The sequence below is a fragment of the Mesocricetus auratus genome, unplaced genomic scaffold (assembly GCF_017639785.1).
Source record: "Mesocricetus auratus isolate SY011 unplaced genomic scaffold, BCM_Maur_2.0 Super-Scaffold_100025, whole genome shotgun sequence".
Lineage (NCBI taxonomy): Eukaryota > Metazoa > Chordata > Mammalia > Rodentia > Cricetidae > Mesocricetus > Mesocricetus auratus.
In genome coordinates, this window is record NW_024429206.1 from 13,009,821 (window position 1) to 13,025,028 (window position 15,208).

Below are 15,208 nucleotides of genomic sequence, written 5' to 3' on the forward strand. Positions count from 1 at the left end.
ATAAGACCCTGTTCAAGGCCAGCCTGGGCTAATAAGACCCCGTTCAAGGCCAGCCTGGGCTACATAAGATCCTGGCTACAGGGGACGGAAAAACAACACTGAAGGTTGTTCATCAGCAGAGCTCTTGCCCAGCAGGTTCGAGGCTCTGGATTTGATCCTCGGCACAGCCTCCACAAGTGGATACAAGATAGGGAGGGGGAGGTGGTGTGACTCAGGGAGGGAGGGGGAGGTGGTGTGACTCAGGGAGGGAGGGGGAGGTGGTGTGACTCAGGGAGGGAGGGGGAGGTGGTGTGACTCAGGGAGGGAGGGGGAGGTGGTGTGACTCAGGGAGGGAGGGGAGGTGGTGTGACTCAGGGTGGGAGGGAGAGGTGGTGTGACTCAGGGAGGGAGGGGGAGGTGGTGTGACTCAGGGTGGGAGGGAGAGGTGGTGTGACTCAGGGAGGGAGGGGGAGGTGGTGTGACTCAGGGAGGGAGGGGGAGGTGGTGTGACTCAGGGAGGGAGGGGGAGGTGGTGTGACTCAGGGAGGGAGAGGTGGTGTGACTCAGGGAGGGAGGGGGAGGTGGTGTGACTCAGGGAGGGAGGGGGAGGTGGTGTGACTCAGGGAGGGAGAGGTGGTGTGACTCAGGGAGGGAGGGGGAGGTGGTGTGACTCAGGGTGGGAACAGCCTGGCCCCCGATGGCCATGTAGCTCTACACAGCTGCTGCTGCTCAGAGTCTGGAGGGCAGGAGGGCGGGAGCTGGGCGAGGAGAGGCGATGGCTGCTGTGCTCATCCCCGGAGCCAAGTGCTCCCTGGAGCTCGGGTGTGCGGGGGCCAGCCAGCCCGCAGTGATGCTCTGTGAGGTCTGGAGGCAGAATGTGACCCCACATGCTGTCACTGGTCCCTGGGAGAAATGTTGCCCAGCCTCCCTGCTCTGAGATAACTCTACCCTGGGACTCCCGAGACCACACAGAAGGCTTCCCTTGAGATAGCCTGGCTCGCTTCATCTGCCGCTGACTCCCAGCCCAGTGCTGTAGCGGAGGTCGCCCAGCCATGTGACTTCCACTGCCGTGATGGGAGGCAAGTAATGTTGTATCTCTGTTGCACAGATGGGGAAACTGAGGTATGGGTGACAAACTGCTCCAGGGTGAGGCAGTGGGGGAAGGGACCCCCCCCCCAGGTGGATCTCCAGGGCAGGCTAGCTGAGATCCCCAGTGTTCCAGCTGGTAGGTATGGAGGGGCCCTAGGGCTCCCTAGGGAGCCTGCCATCATCCTGCTTGGTTACTTGCCGGGCCTGTGACAAGGTGAACCTTGAGCTCAAGGTCAAATCCTGGCTATGATATTGCCAGGGAAAGTGGCTTACAGTGCCTTGGGCCTCAGTTTCCCTATAGGCAGCTGGAGATAACTGTGGATCATACTACACAGGGTCAGCAAGGGATGGTCAGCTCACAGAGCCCCAGATAGTGCAGACCTCAGGCCCATGCACTGCACTGTTAGTGACCCCTCCTGCAAAGAGCGCCTGAGAAGGGGGAGGGTGGGGGGAGGGGGGACCAGACCCCACAATGCGTCCCCTCAAGGCCACAATAGCCAAACTACTCCCAGCAGTGACTGAGAATGCTCAGGGCTGTGTCACACCTTCCTGCCCTGCAAGTGGCCACCTTCCTAGGTTCATGGGCCAAGTTCTCAGCTGGACACGGTGCAGGAGGCGGGGCTTCAGCACAGGCCATCCTCAGCCCTGACCCTGACTTGCAGCTTTTAGAACCCTGGGCATATTCCTATGCCATTCCTCCCTGGGGATCAGGTGACTTGGAGCTGGAGGACAGGAGAGCTCAGGTAGGGGAGGGGGATGGGGGGGTGGGCATATGTACACCCAGAACCCAGAGCTGGTCAGTGCAGGGACTGTACTGATGTGGCAACTTAAGGGCATGACACAGGCCACCACTCCTGTAGCTGAGCCCAAGGGCGGTGGGGGGACTCACATGTGCTATGTGCATTGCGGCCAAAGGAGGGAAGGAAATGGGAGGCTACTCACATTGGCCGCAGCAGCTGTGGGTGGTGACTACGGCAGGCTGGGAGACAGCCAGCCAGCATTCCTGGGGTGGGCGGTGCGGGTGGCCTCACTGCTAGCTGCGAGTGGTCACAGAATAATTGATAATGGGAGAAGAGCCCTTGACCTGGGACTGGACCCTGGTTTCCATGTTGTCCCCCTCCTTCCAGGGGCCCAGTACTAGCCTGGCCAGGTGGCATGTGCTCAGGAAATGTGGATTGTCTGAGAAGCATGGTGGTGGTCAGGGGGAAGCTGGAGGTGGTTCCCCGGGGCCCTGCATTGACAGAAGGCACCGGGACGGAACGTTGGGACCACCTCAGGGTTCGTGGAAGAGTCAAGGCTTGTCGTTCTGTCAGAGTTGGGGAAGTCAGGGGAGGAATCCTCCCCAAGTCTAGAAGACGCAGCCCTGGGAGGCAGGCCCTGAGTTCTGATCTCCAGAGCTGGGGGTGGGGTGGGGGCGCAGCAGCAGCCACAGGCTCATGGCTGTGGAGCACACACTAAGTACCAGGCATGGTTCCTCCCCCTGTCACACGCGGCCAGGGCCTGCTGTGTGCTGTGGAAAGAATGAAGGGGAGGAGAGCCTTGGCCTCCGGCAGCCGCCACTCAGACAGAGGAGATGGGGTGCGTGTCACAGAGAATGGAATCGTGGGCTAGGCTGGGCGGCTGAGACCTGTCTGGGGGTGACACGGAGCAGACACAGCATGGTAGTGAAGAGGATGTTCTAATCAATGGGAAGGACCTGGAGAAACAGTAGTACAGGTCGGGCTGAGGAAGGGAGGGTGCTCCCCTTCCCCCCTCCACTACAGTCACCGTCCCAGTAACAAGGCCTCAGTGGGTCCTCATGACTATGGTTCACAGTTACAGATGAGGGTGTGGGGATCAGAGAGGCCACTGGCACCGAGCTGAGTCCCCTCCACTCCTCTGCCTGACTCCGATTCCTGGGACACAGTGAGTGAGGCATTGCCTCCCCTTGTGGCTCCTACAGCTAGGGCCCTGTGTGGAGGGGGTGGGACAGTGGCCCTGGGAACACAGGAGCTTTTCCATCCCAACCTAGATTTCTCAGAAGCAAAAGCAGGGAACCCCAAACCTGAAGTGTATGAACAAGCAAGCTTGTGGATAAACCAAGCTGACTGGATCTCTAAGAAGGGGGACAAAGGCCGGGGTGGCCACGGACGTGGGAGGGGACAGGAGAGAGTGAGTGGGGTGGCTCAGGCCACGGCCCAGTCTTGATGCTTGGGTGGCTAATCACAGGCCGGAGGGAATCCTTGCTGTGTGGGGAAGCCTAGCCTATGCTACCCAGTGCTCATGGTGGGTGGCAGGGCTGGAGACACCGGGAACGACGCCTGGTCCCTTCCCTCCTTCTGCAGCCACCCAAAGTGGCACACTGAGGAATTCTGGGGATGCAAGAGCCAGAAGGCTGGCCACGAGGCTGCTTAGAAACATATATGCAGAAGTGTGCATGCGCCCCTCCAAGCTCAAACCCAGGCAGTAGCCTGCTCCCATCTGGGCTCGGGCGGTGCCCGTGTGGGTGGCACAGAGTCCTAACTTTTCCTTAGCAGATGGCACAGCTCCCTCCCTCTACAACAGCCATGGGTCTACCCGCTCCTTTGTCCCCACAGTGGCCTGAGCTGACAGGGGAGGGCTGCGGGTCTTCCTCCCTGGCACTGGGTGTTTTCGGTGACAACAACAGAAGCCACTGTTAGATGAGCAGCTACTACAAGCCAGGCACTTAAGATTCTGTCCCATTCACCGGGCGTTGGTGGTGCATGCCTTTAATCCCAGCACTCAGGAGGCAGAGGCAGGCGGATCTCTATGAGTTCAAGGCCAGCCTGGTCTACAGAGCGAATTCCAGGACAGACTCCAAAACAATACAGTGAAACCCTGTCTCGGGGGGAAAAAAAACAAAAAACAAAAACAAGATTCTGTCCCATTCAACACTTTTGTTTTTCTGAGACAGGGTTTCTCTGTGTAGCCCCAGCTGTTCTGTAACTCGCTCTGTAGACCAGGCTGGCCTCGAACTTAACAGAGATCCACCTGCTTCTACCTCCTGAGTGCTGGGATTCAAGGTGTGCACCACCACCTCCAGGCTCTTCAACACTTGTAAAGGCTTTAGGGAGTGAGTTCATCTGTCCAGAGGAAGAGGCAGCCCAGAGAGGGAGAGTCAGTTTCTCAAAGCCACCCAGCCACAAACCATTATAATGCAAACCCAGCTCCACGTGGGAAGTGCACAGCCCATCATCCCAGGAAGAGGTCCATCTCACTCAACACCATGCCTCTGTGGTAGCAGAGAGGCTGGCAAACAACAGGCACTCAATATTTGCCGAAGGAGTGTCACAGGAGGACAGGTGTGTGGCAGGCAGCAGTCTGGGTTGCCGATGTTGCCCCGCAGCCCCACAGAGATGGGGTACCACTGTCCACGTTGTGTGTGTCGGGGATCAGGCCAGGAAGAGCCAGGCATGGAGGGAGAAACAGAGCAAGGGTAGAGCGGGGCCTGGCCCACCGCTGTAGCCCAGAGCCCCTTCTCTGGAGGGAGGGAGGGAAGGGGAGAGGGAGGGAGGGGGAGAGGGGGGATGGTAGCAGGAGCAACAGTGGCCACCACTGTTCCCAATTATACTAAAATCTCTTTGCCGTGGTTGTAAAGGTGGCTTGACCACTAGATGGCGCTAGAATTAGTCATTTGGGACAAAACTCAAAATGAGCTATTTTACTTCCTGCTCCCATCAAAAACACATTTCATAATGTACAGATTTAAAACTTTAAGAGATATCGAGAATACTCCAAAAACCCCTTCCAACCTACAGGTGAAAACGTGTTTAAAACTAGGACACAGAAAGAAAGATTTGGTAAAATTCTCTACTTTCTAGAAAATGTTGTTTGAACGTCTGCTAGGTACCATATAAGAGAGGTTATGAACAAAGTTAAAAAGTGAAAGTCAGTTTTGGAGAGGAACATGTCTACCAGTACCAACGCTCCTAATCCCAATATACAAAGAGCATCCACAAGTCAATAATCACTAAGTCCCAATGCGAACGGAGGAATGACACAAATGGTCAATCTGCAGAATATAATGAATGAGAACACACTGTGGGAAGGAGCACATAAAGAAGGTGGGGGGAGACCAACAAGGAGAAACAATGTCGTCTGTTCTGACCACAGGGCTCGTGATCAAGAAAAGGCTACAATGTATTTTCCGTCGCACATTTTTTTCTCTCTCATTCAAAGAACCCCGGAGCAACAGCACCGAGTCCTCAGCGCATGGGCAGCATGGGAAGGGGCTCAGGGCACGCAAGAACAGCCATAGGGACCATATACCAAGGCTGGAGTCTCACAGGGAGGAACCACACTCATGCTGGGAGGGCCCTGGTCACATGCAGGACTGAACACCACTCCCCAGAAGTTCACAGGGCAACACCATGAAGTTACAAACGGCAGTGTCTAGATTTTCTTTTCTTACACTTTCCTGTTGTCTGAGCTGTAAGTGTGTGTAAAGCAGAAGCCACGCTCTTCTTTTGTTTTTGTTTTTGTTTTTTTAGGCTTAGGCAGACACGTTAAAAAACCTGAAACCTGGCCAAGTAGCTCCCTGTCCCATAGACCCAGTAGCAAGGTCGCCCACAGCTTCCCCGGAGTCCTAGACAGGGGACAGCCTCATGGGACCCACAGCAGATGCTTGCAACCCTTGGACCCCCACAGACGATGGGATGTTCCTCCGAAACCCCCTCATGCATAGACCATCAAACTAACTCTCGTGCCAACTGGCCAGAAGGTTCTGTGACCTCTTTTCTAAGGACACAAAAGACCAGAGAGGGTTAGGCTCCTGTTCTGGCAAAGGTAACACAGCTCAATACACAGAGTTCCAACTACGCATGACTGCCAACACCATAGGAGGCGTCCCCCCACTGCACAAGGATGCTTCAGAGCAAGGAACCCCTGCAGGGAATTCTCAAGTCTTACACCCCAGTTTAGGTGGTCACTCACCGGTCTCACAGAAGACTCAGCAGTGTGTTCACGTGGCCCCTGGCCTCCCCGGCTCTCTCCTCCTCCTGCTCCCCTTTTATTTTTCCTGTGTTCTAGTTACCGGGTCCCCAGGTTCTCCTGCTGAGGCTGGGCCGGGTCCTCCCACGACTTGGCTTGTGCACAGTGAAGACATCAGCTATCAACAAGGCACGCTGAAGCCAGGGGGTTTAAATCAAGTCTTCCCTCACAACAATGACATTAATTACGCTTTTAACACATTTTACTGGGTTTTTTTTTCTCACTTCGTGCCACATCTGTGCGAACAATATCCAAAAGATTTACGGTTTTCTTCCGTAATTACAGATACACGGACTGCGCACTTATCAAAATAGTTGCTGAGCAATCAGCCCGCGTCTCGCTGCCTGCCAAGGGCTCGTGCTGGCAGCAGCCAGTCATTCAGACGGAAATGTTGAATCAGGACTTGGGTGGGGGGAACCGCGACAAATAATTTGCCTGTCAAGACACAGACCAACTGAGAGTCGGTGTATCCCTGCTGCGCAGGGGTGGGAAGTGTGTGTGTGTGTGTGTGTGTGTGTGTGTGTGTGTGTATACACGCGTATGCTCCGAGACCCCCAAACCCTCCAAATCTGACATTTGCTTCTCATGTCGGCGGATAACATTTAATGAGCACAAAAATACATCTTCCCGATTCCCCGAAGAAATCATTAAAACACTGTGTTATTCTTAAATGTCTCGAAAATGAATTAGTGCCCCTAAAGGGGCTGTTTGTGTGGCGCGTCTCCATCCGTTAAGGCTCCTCGTTTTCTAGCTCAGTGACAGCTGGGTTGTGGCACCCCTCCTTCACAGAAGGAGACCTGGGAAGGCCTGGAGTTAGTGCTGGGCTCCCCAGCCTCCCCATGACCTTTGAGTACCCAGGCTTTGGGGACAGGGTTAAGAGGCAATGAGGATTTTCTGGAAGGTTCCACTATAGTCTGGAGGCTCATGTGGCTCTTGGCTGAGCCCAGAAGTGAGATAAAACAGCCTGGGGTTCAGAAAACATGAGCCAAGAAATGAGGTGTCGTTTGCATGTGTGTCTTTGCATGTCTGCCTGGGTGCACATGCATGTGTGTGACGGGTGGTCAGCAGCCAGCCTTGGGTGCCCTTACCTGGGAGGCTTCTGCTTTGTTGAGACAGGCCTCAGTGTCCCGGAGCTCCTCAAACAGAGGCTACCTGTCCATGAGCCCCCAGAATCAGCCTGGGTCTGCCTCCCCAACATGGGGTTACCAGCATTCACCGCCACGCCCAGGATTTTATGTGGTGCTAGAGATGGGAACCAGGCAAGTGTTTTTATCAGCTGTCACCTATTTTATTTTGTTGTTGTTGAGACAGACTGTTGGGCTGGAGAGAAGGCTCAGCCATTAAAGGCTAGGCTCACAGCCAAAAACATAAGAGACAGAGTCTCACTGTGCAGCCCAGGCTAGCCTCAGCCTTCTGAGTGTGAACTACCGTACTCCACTTACAGCCTCATATCTGACCTGATTCAGGAAAGCCCCAGCGGTCAGAATGGCTGGTGCTCCCCCACAAGCTTAGTATGGCAGTCTACTGGAGCGGTGACCTGTGGCCCTGACATCTGTAGTATGAAGGACGGGTGTGGACCAACAAACTGGAAGGCAACAGGGACCGTGTACTTTTGGCCAAACATCCTCAAAAGGGCACACCTTGCCATGACCCACACCCAGGCAAGGACCAGTGCTGCATGGAGACCATCCCGCCAGGACCTCAGACACGGCCGACTTGCAGCAGCGAAAGGCTGCAGTGTTCATTCGGGGTGACGTTTGCCTCACTGGTGGCCTGTTGTCTAAGGAAACCCTCCAGTGGCATTCAGCTTACCTACAGAGCACCATGGCCTTACCTCCCTCAAGTTCTAGAATCTTCTCTACCCGGAAGGAAACCCTGTACCCTTCTCCTGGTCCCTGCAGTCTCTCATGGTGGATGTAGATGCCTGTTCAAGAGGTTTCCTTCGAACGCGGCCGCGTGCCGCCACAGCAGACACGGGCGCAGTCTTCCTCACAGCTCACTCATGTTCCAGTGTGGATGGAGCAGGATTTCGAAACCCTTCCATCTGATGACAGACACGGGCAGAGGTTGGCCCTGCCGCTGTGAGCTGACGACAGGGACGGTGGCGAGGGCTGGCCCTGACCGCTGTGAGCAGGTCAACGGACCCGTTCCTGGTTTGCTCACACTGCCTGTGAGGGGAACTACCAGTATTTGCTCTTCTGGGCCAGGTTTCCCCTCAGTACTGAGACTCTGAGGTCGGCTGTGGGAAAGGTGGCATTATTCCTCCATTACCTCCAGCTGGCAGAGTCACCTGCGGCCCTGGAAGGGGTCCCCTGGGGCAAGGCCCAGATGAGAAGATCCAGGTTGGCAGGTTGGCATCACATCAGAGCCATCCTCCCAGAGCAGAAATCAGGAGGAGGCATGAGAATACTTCATACAAGACTGGTTCTCTCTCTCTCTCTCTCTCTCTCTCTCTCTCTCTCTCTCTCTCTCTCTCTCTCTCTCTCTCTCTCTCTCTCTCTCTCTCTCACACACACACACACACTCTGTCTCTCTCTCTCTCTCACACACACACACACACTCTGTCTCTGTCTCTCTCTCACACACACACACTCCACCCCCCACCCAACCCCTGCCTGGCTTCTCCCTGGGCCCAGGCCTGTCCCCAGATCCCAACGCCAGGAAGCAACCTCGGTATCTGTGTCACCGCTCGCGGTGCTCCTCAGTGGTAATTATTCAATTACGGAGCCAAGAGCTTCTTACCTGGCGCTTCGATTAATTGCTTATAAACACTCAGGAGGGCTGCCTCTGCTTCCTGACTTCTCTTACTCAGGGCCACCACCTTTGGAAAGAAGAGAAAGTGTCACGTGTAGCCATGGCCCTGGACCCGTAAGGAGACCAGTGCCTTCCTGGGCAAAGCGGGGTAGAAGCTGGGGGGGGGGCAGTGGTTACAAGCTGAGGCTCCCATATTAAGGACTCTGAGTTCATAGCCCAGCTGCACTATGTCCAGGCTGTGTGACCTTGGACAAGTCACTGCCCTTCTCTGAGCCTCAGTTTCCTCATCAACAGAACGGGGATGGGGTGGCTAAATCATAATAGGCCCCCTTTTTCACCAGTTTGAAAGATGTAAACACAGCTTGAAAGGCAAACGATAGGTTATTAATCATACTGGCTATTAATCTTCAATGCTGTCGAGTTCAAGCATGACATGCTTTGGGAGACAGCGGGACATGACTGGCGAATCTTGTGTAACTTTTGTTAGTTCTCGGGAGACACTAACAGTTTCAGCCAACATCACAGAGTAATGGAGTTCATATGAAAGGTCCTGGTATACCGATGGTGCTCAATAAATGTTTCCTGACTGAACACACGACAGGCAACCGAGCGGCGAGGAGCTGTGCTCACCCCGTCCTTTTCTTACTCATGCTCTGTCAAGGTAGAAGACGCGTGTCCCCTGCACCGCGTGTCTAGGTGACTCTCGGAGGGCCGGCAGCTGTGGAACCCTTGCTTCCCATGTCAGACAGTGAAGTCCAGAGACCCTGATCCCAGCTCTGGCTGGCCAGTTGCAATGCAGAGTCCCGGGCTTTCATTCTGAGGCCCGTGCCTACCTAGCAGGCACCAACAGCAACCCCACATCTACAGGACCCTGGCTGGCTGGGCCACAGTAGGCAGCAGTGAGCCTTACGCTGCTGGTACCCTCCCAGCACCAACTTCCCGTGTGGTGGGGCGGGAGTGTAGCGGTCAGTCTGCTTTCTGTGCAGGCATAACTTCCCATAACTCTTAGCGGTGGAGTTAGGAGGGGCAAATCTGTGGCCAAGGCCTTCCCTTAAATGTAGCCCTCAGAGCTCTTTCTGGCACAAAGTCAGTGCCCAATACAACCGTTTTTTCCCGGAGGGGGGCAGGGCAGGGTCTTATGTAGCCCAGGCTGACCTCAAACTCAAGATGTAACTGAGGATAACCTTGAACTCCTGGTCTTCCTGCCCCACCTCCCAAGTACGCAGGTTACAGGACTGCAGTGCTGGGCATCGAACTCAGGGCTTCACGCATGTCAGGGTCACTGCAACTGAGCCCAGTCCATGAGTGCAGTTTATTGAGTAAACAAATTGAGTGTATTGCACCAACCCTAGTCCCCACCAAAATGTTGTCAGGGGCTCTTTTGCTTCCCAGGGGTGGAGGCCATTTCTGAGACAACCTGTCCAGAGAGGTGGACACCAGGGCCTCAAACCCCAGTTCTAGCGTGAGCTAGCTGAACACAAATGCTCTTAAATCCTCGTACCTCTATTTCCCCACTTGTAAAGGGGGGAAGCTAATAACACAACAATTCCTTCAAAGGGTTCTAGAGATGCAGGGTTTTAGCTCCAGGCACACCTGAAGCCTCACAGATACGTCTACTGCCAACGGTGACCGATTTCCGCCTTGACTCTGCCAATTCTGAATGAGAATCTCCCTTGTGTTTGTCTCTCCGGTGTTTCACGGAAACAGCCTAACCGAAAACCTGCCTTGCTGTGCATACTAGTGCATCGAGGGAGGGAGAATCTGAAAAAACACAGACAGTATAGAGATTCACTCTGTCCAATATGGCTGCCATGCTGACCAATATGACTGCCACACCCCCAACATGGCAGCCATGATGCCCAATATGACTGCTACACTGTCCAATATGACTCCTATGCTGCCCAATATGGCTGCCAAAGTCATGCACGGCTCCTGACCACTCGAACCAAAATCAAAACACACAACGAATGTGAAATACACACAGGAATTCAAAGACTTAGCATTAAAAAAAGGACAGCGCAGCTCACCACCATTTTAAAAACGGAGCTATACTCTGAAGTGATGATTCGAAGTCGTTTTTTTTTTTTTTTTTTACCATTTAACAGTGTGGTTACCAGAAAGTGTCAGATTCTGCCTGTGATCATTAGGTTTCTAGCTGACAGGGATGGTCCACAGGGGCCTCGTGGAATAGGAGGAGTCACGTTGGAGAAATGCACGGTCAGTGTCAAACACGGAGTTAGAAGGCCAGGTTCACCCCTCACTGCTCTCCTGAGAAGGGACTCTTGTCTCTGGCCCCCCAGAGTGACAGTTCTTTATTTACTCAACTAGCATTTTGCAAGAGTCCCTGCTATGCGCCCAGTATTGAGGACTAACAATAGTCGCAAACCGGAGGGGATGTGGACCTCAAGGCAATTCCCCAGATGACTTGTTAATTACAAGCACGAAAGGTTTGGAAGGAGAAGCATGGGGTGGGGAGTGGGGAGGCTGGCAGAGGGGGGAGTGGGGGAAGGCTGACCCAGTTTGGTGGTGGGACTCAGCGAATCCCCATCTCTCCCTGAGCAGGGAAATGTGCTGGGGGCAGGAAAGGACAGGAAGGGATGTGACAATGGAGTCACCCAACACAGGTGGATCGCCACCCTTCCAAGGTAGACTCCTGCAAGCGCAGGGAGCCGCAGCAGGGAGCTGCAGCAGGGAGGTTGTGCAATGCCACAAATCTTGGAAGTGTTGGGAGGCGGTGAGTTTGGGAGTGTCCCCAAGGGGACAGCAATGACAGTAAAATACCGAGGCAAACTACATACTCTTGTTTGTGAGCATTCAAAGACACAGCAAGTCTCCCAGTTACCTCCACCACTGTCTGACCGTGTGGGCAAGCAAACGAGAAGGCAGGAGCTCCAGGCAAGGGGGCGGTCAGTTTGATCCCTCTGGCTGCTGCCGTCTCCCAGGGTCCCGCAGCTGCTTGTGGTTAGAAGCTGTTGCACTACTGACACATGGCTCATGGAAGCCACAGAGGCGACACTTCACTGCCTCTCTGCTATGAAGATACATACATACATACATACATACATACATACATACATACATACATACATACACACACATACACATACATACATATATACATATACACATACATACATGTACACATGCACATATCCAGACACTCTGGTTCCTAGCCGTCTGTGCTGAACGCAGTCCTGGCTGGCTTTGCAGGAGGGTGAGACTGTTCCCATGAATTGTAAAAGCAGGTATGGGGACAAGGGCTGGTTGAGTCCTCTATAGCTACCCCTGTCTCATCCACGGTGCCTACCAGTTTGTAGTGGTGTCTTTATCTCAGAGATTGTCTTCCTATAATGTCCCCAAGAGCTGAGCTGTCCAATACACTCACCACCATCCATGCACCACCCACCACTTAGAAGTGGCCATTCCAGTGCCTTTAATCCACAAGCCTTGACCCTGAAGCTTGGCAGGAAGAAGGCTGTGTGACCAGCTCGTGGCTATGCCTGGTCACAAGGAAGGGTAGAAGTATCTAGATTGGGCTTGTGACAGTAGCAATCTGGAGGCCACATGGGCAACATAGATACAGCCGTGGCCAGCCACACACCTCACAGAAGTTCGCTATTAGGAGCATCAATAGCAGCCGCTTGCATGGCCTGCTATGCGGGAACCTGACAAGACCTCTGGCAGTGAATTCAGGGTTCCTCCAGTCTATGCCTCCCCATCTGGATTTTACATGGGTGCTAGAGATTTGAACTCGGCTCCTCATGCTTCTACAGCAAGCACTCTTTAACCACCGAGCTGTCTCCCCGGTTCTTGAAGGCCTTCCCTGCATTAATTCCAACCATCCAGGCAGGCATCAGCACCTCTGTACCCCTCCCATCACATGTCACGGTCACCAGGCAGTGATGCAAGGCCTAAGGGGGATGTCTGCTGGGACGGGAGGAACCACTGGACATTTCATTGCCATATTTATTAGCCCCAGGTTAAAAATAAAGCAGAAGGACATGCTTTCAAATGTTGGCACTAAGGACGCTTTTCAGGCAATGCAATGTGGACCCCAATTTGTTTATGCCAGGCTCTGGGGACCCCCATGTAGCTCAGCAGACCAGTGGCCATGGTCACTATTAACTATGATGTAATCACCAATTACTTCAAACAGGAACTCCTGATTTCCTAATTAAATAGTCAAGCTGAACTTCTCGATTCATTGGGGGGGAGGGGAGGGGTGGGGGTGGGGGATGCAGACTCCCTCAGCTCTCCTTGCTCCACCCACCTTTTTGGCCCCCCCACGCCCCATTTTGGGGTGAAAAAATCCCCTGGCCTCCATATGACTGCATTTAAATTGCCTGTCACTCAAAACAAAGGCGAAGCGCTCATTTGTAATGCGCCAGCCACCTGAATGCAGCCGGTTTTCCTCCAAGCCTCCATGCATCGGAGCGCAAAGATCATTTTTCTATTGTTAAAATTGTATAAGCCGGGGGCTTTTTTTAGCAGCGAAATACACGATTTCACTTCTCTGCTGAGGGCTGCCGGCATAAAAGGGACAGGAGGCTTCCTTTAGCACCTTACAAATAAATTTTGCTTTGGGGGTAATCAAAAGAAAGAAAGAAAGAAGAAAAGACGAGCAATAAAAAGAAAAAGAAGGAAAGAAAGAGACTGGCCCTGGGCAGGGAGAAGGCGCCGGGAATTCCTCAAGGCATATCTAGACAGGAGGGTGGGGGGCTTCCTGCTGTGCTAGGCCCCGAGGGTGAAGCAGGATCCTTGTCAAGTGTGCAGAGAAGCATCTAAGACCTGGAGCCCTGTTTGGGTGCCCTTGGTTGGGTGACCCTGACTCAGTGCCAGTTGGCAGAGGCCTGCGGGCCCTGCCACTTTAAAAGCTTAAGTGGCCACTCAGAGTATGACCTTGCTCCTGCACCCACAGTGACTCTCCAACCACCTCACCCCAGGAGGTGAATTCACAGACAACTGTCCCCAAGCCCCTTGGTTATCTTCTGGGTCAGCCTTGGGCTAGTCCTCTATTTTTCTCTATGGAATTATAATCATAATGCTTTGCAATTTTATGGACTTCTGGGGTAAGGAGCTCATCAGAGCCTCCGAGGCTCCGTGAGGCAGCCCTGGGTGACAGAGGTCCAGAGAGGCTGAGACAGTGACGTGAAAGCACAGGAGGACTGAGGCGGAGGGTGACTTCGGACGCAGAACCAGCTGTGTGGCAGGGAGTGGGGGCTGGAATTTGTGTGACCCCTAGCAACCGAAATGGGTGACGGTGGCTCCCGTGTTGGGTCGCGAGAGTCGCTACAGCTTACTCCCACACCCGCTGCCACGCGCCGGCCAGAACCCACAGCGCCGAGAGTGCCGCACAGTGCCACTCGGCGCAGGGGCTCATCAGCGCGGCAACTGCCCTGTAAAGCTTACAGTAGGTGGTGGGACATGTAGAAACTTCGAAACCCTGGTTTTAATTCCCTTTCACCTCAAACTGCTCTGATTTAAAAAGAAGGAGGAGGAGGAAAGGAAGAAAGAAAAAAGAAAGAAAGAGAGAGAGAGAAAGAAAGAAAGAAAGAAAGAAAGAAAGAAAGAAAAAGAGGAGAGTCTACAAATTAAAAGACCATGTCTCAAGATTGTATCATGCATCCAAAGTTTTGCTAAGGCCTTGTCACAGGGACCTCCTTAACCTGGACCACAGTCCTACGAGGTCAGCATGGTATTCTCCTGTTAACAACAGAGAAAGCTAGGGTTCAGAGACGTGGAGCAAGCCGCAAAAAGCCACACAGCAAGGGGCAGAAGCGGGACTCACAGCCGGGCGGGCCATGAAGAGTGGTGCCAAGTTACCTGCATCTCCCCAAAGCCCCGCCCTCCCTGTTGCCATGTGTGCTGCTACCATGTACAAACACGTGTGCACTCCGGGGGTCCCGCCCGCTCATGCAGTCATGTGGCGTGTGACATATGAGAAGCCATGAAGGGTGGGCAGGAGCCGGCCCGCGATCCTATTTTCTTGGACACTGCAGTGTTTAAAAAATATTGGAGCTGTCACAATCCGTCAAGACAGACACTCCGGATTTGCACATTTCACTGTGGTATGCAAATGACACCCAGAAAGGACTGCGATATGTAAATCCGTGCATCTAGAGGGAGCCAGGACTCTGAAACTGCCAGCTTCTGGGAGTCGGGGGATCTGGCCATCCGGGGCCTACGCCTGCATCGACAGCGGCCACCTGGAACCATCTGGGCCGTGTCTACTCAGACTGGCCGGAGCTGACATGCCCCACCCCACACCCGGCACACCTCCCGAGAATCATTTTGACCTCTGGTCGGTATCCTCGCACTTTCCCCAAGGTGTTCCCAAAGGTGCAGCTAGGTGACAAAGGGCTGGAACCCAGGAAGCATCCATCATAGCCTTGTTTAA

At 53.9% G+C, this 15,208-nt stretch overlaps 1 protein-coding gene across 5 annotated transcripts in view; it reads right to left on the reverse strand.

The window, feature by feature from the left end:
* The window catches only part of Cux2 (cut like homeobox 2), a 185,823-nt gene that overhangs the window by 34,918 nt on the left and 135,697 nt on the right, over window positions 1–15,208 (reverse strand). For all 5 annotated transcript variants that reach the window (XM_040731236.1, XM_040731233.1, XM_040731234.1 and 2 more), the window contains exon 4: window positions 8,800–8,878. In XM_040731236.1, the coding sequence (XP_040587170.1) occupies window positions 8,800–8,878 (79 nt within the window). The remainder of the gene's footprint in view (window positions 1–8,799; window positions 8,879–15,208) is intronic.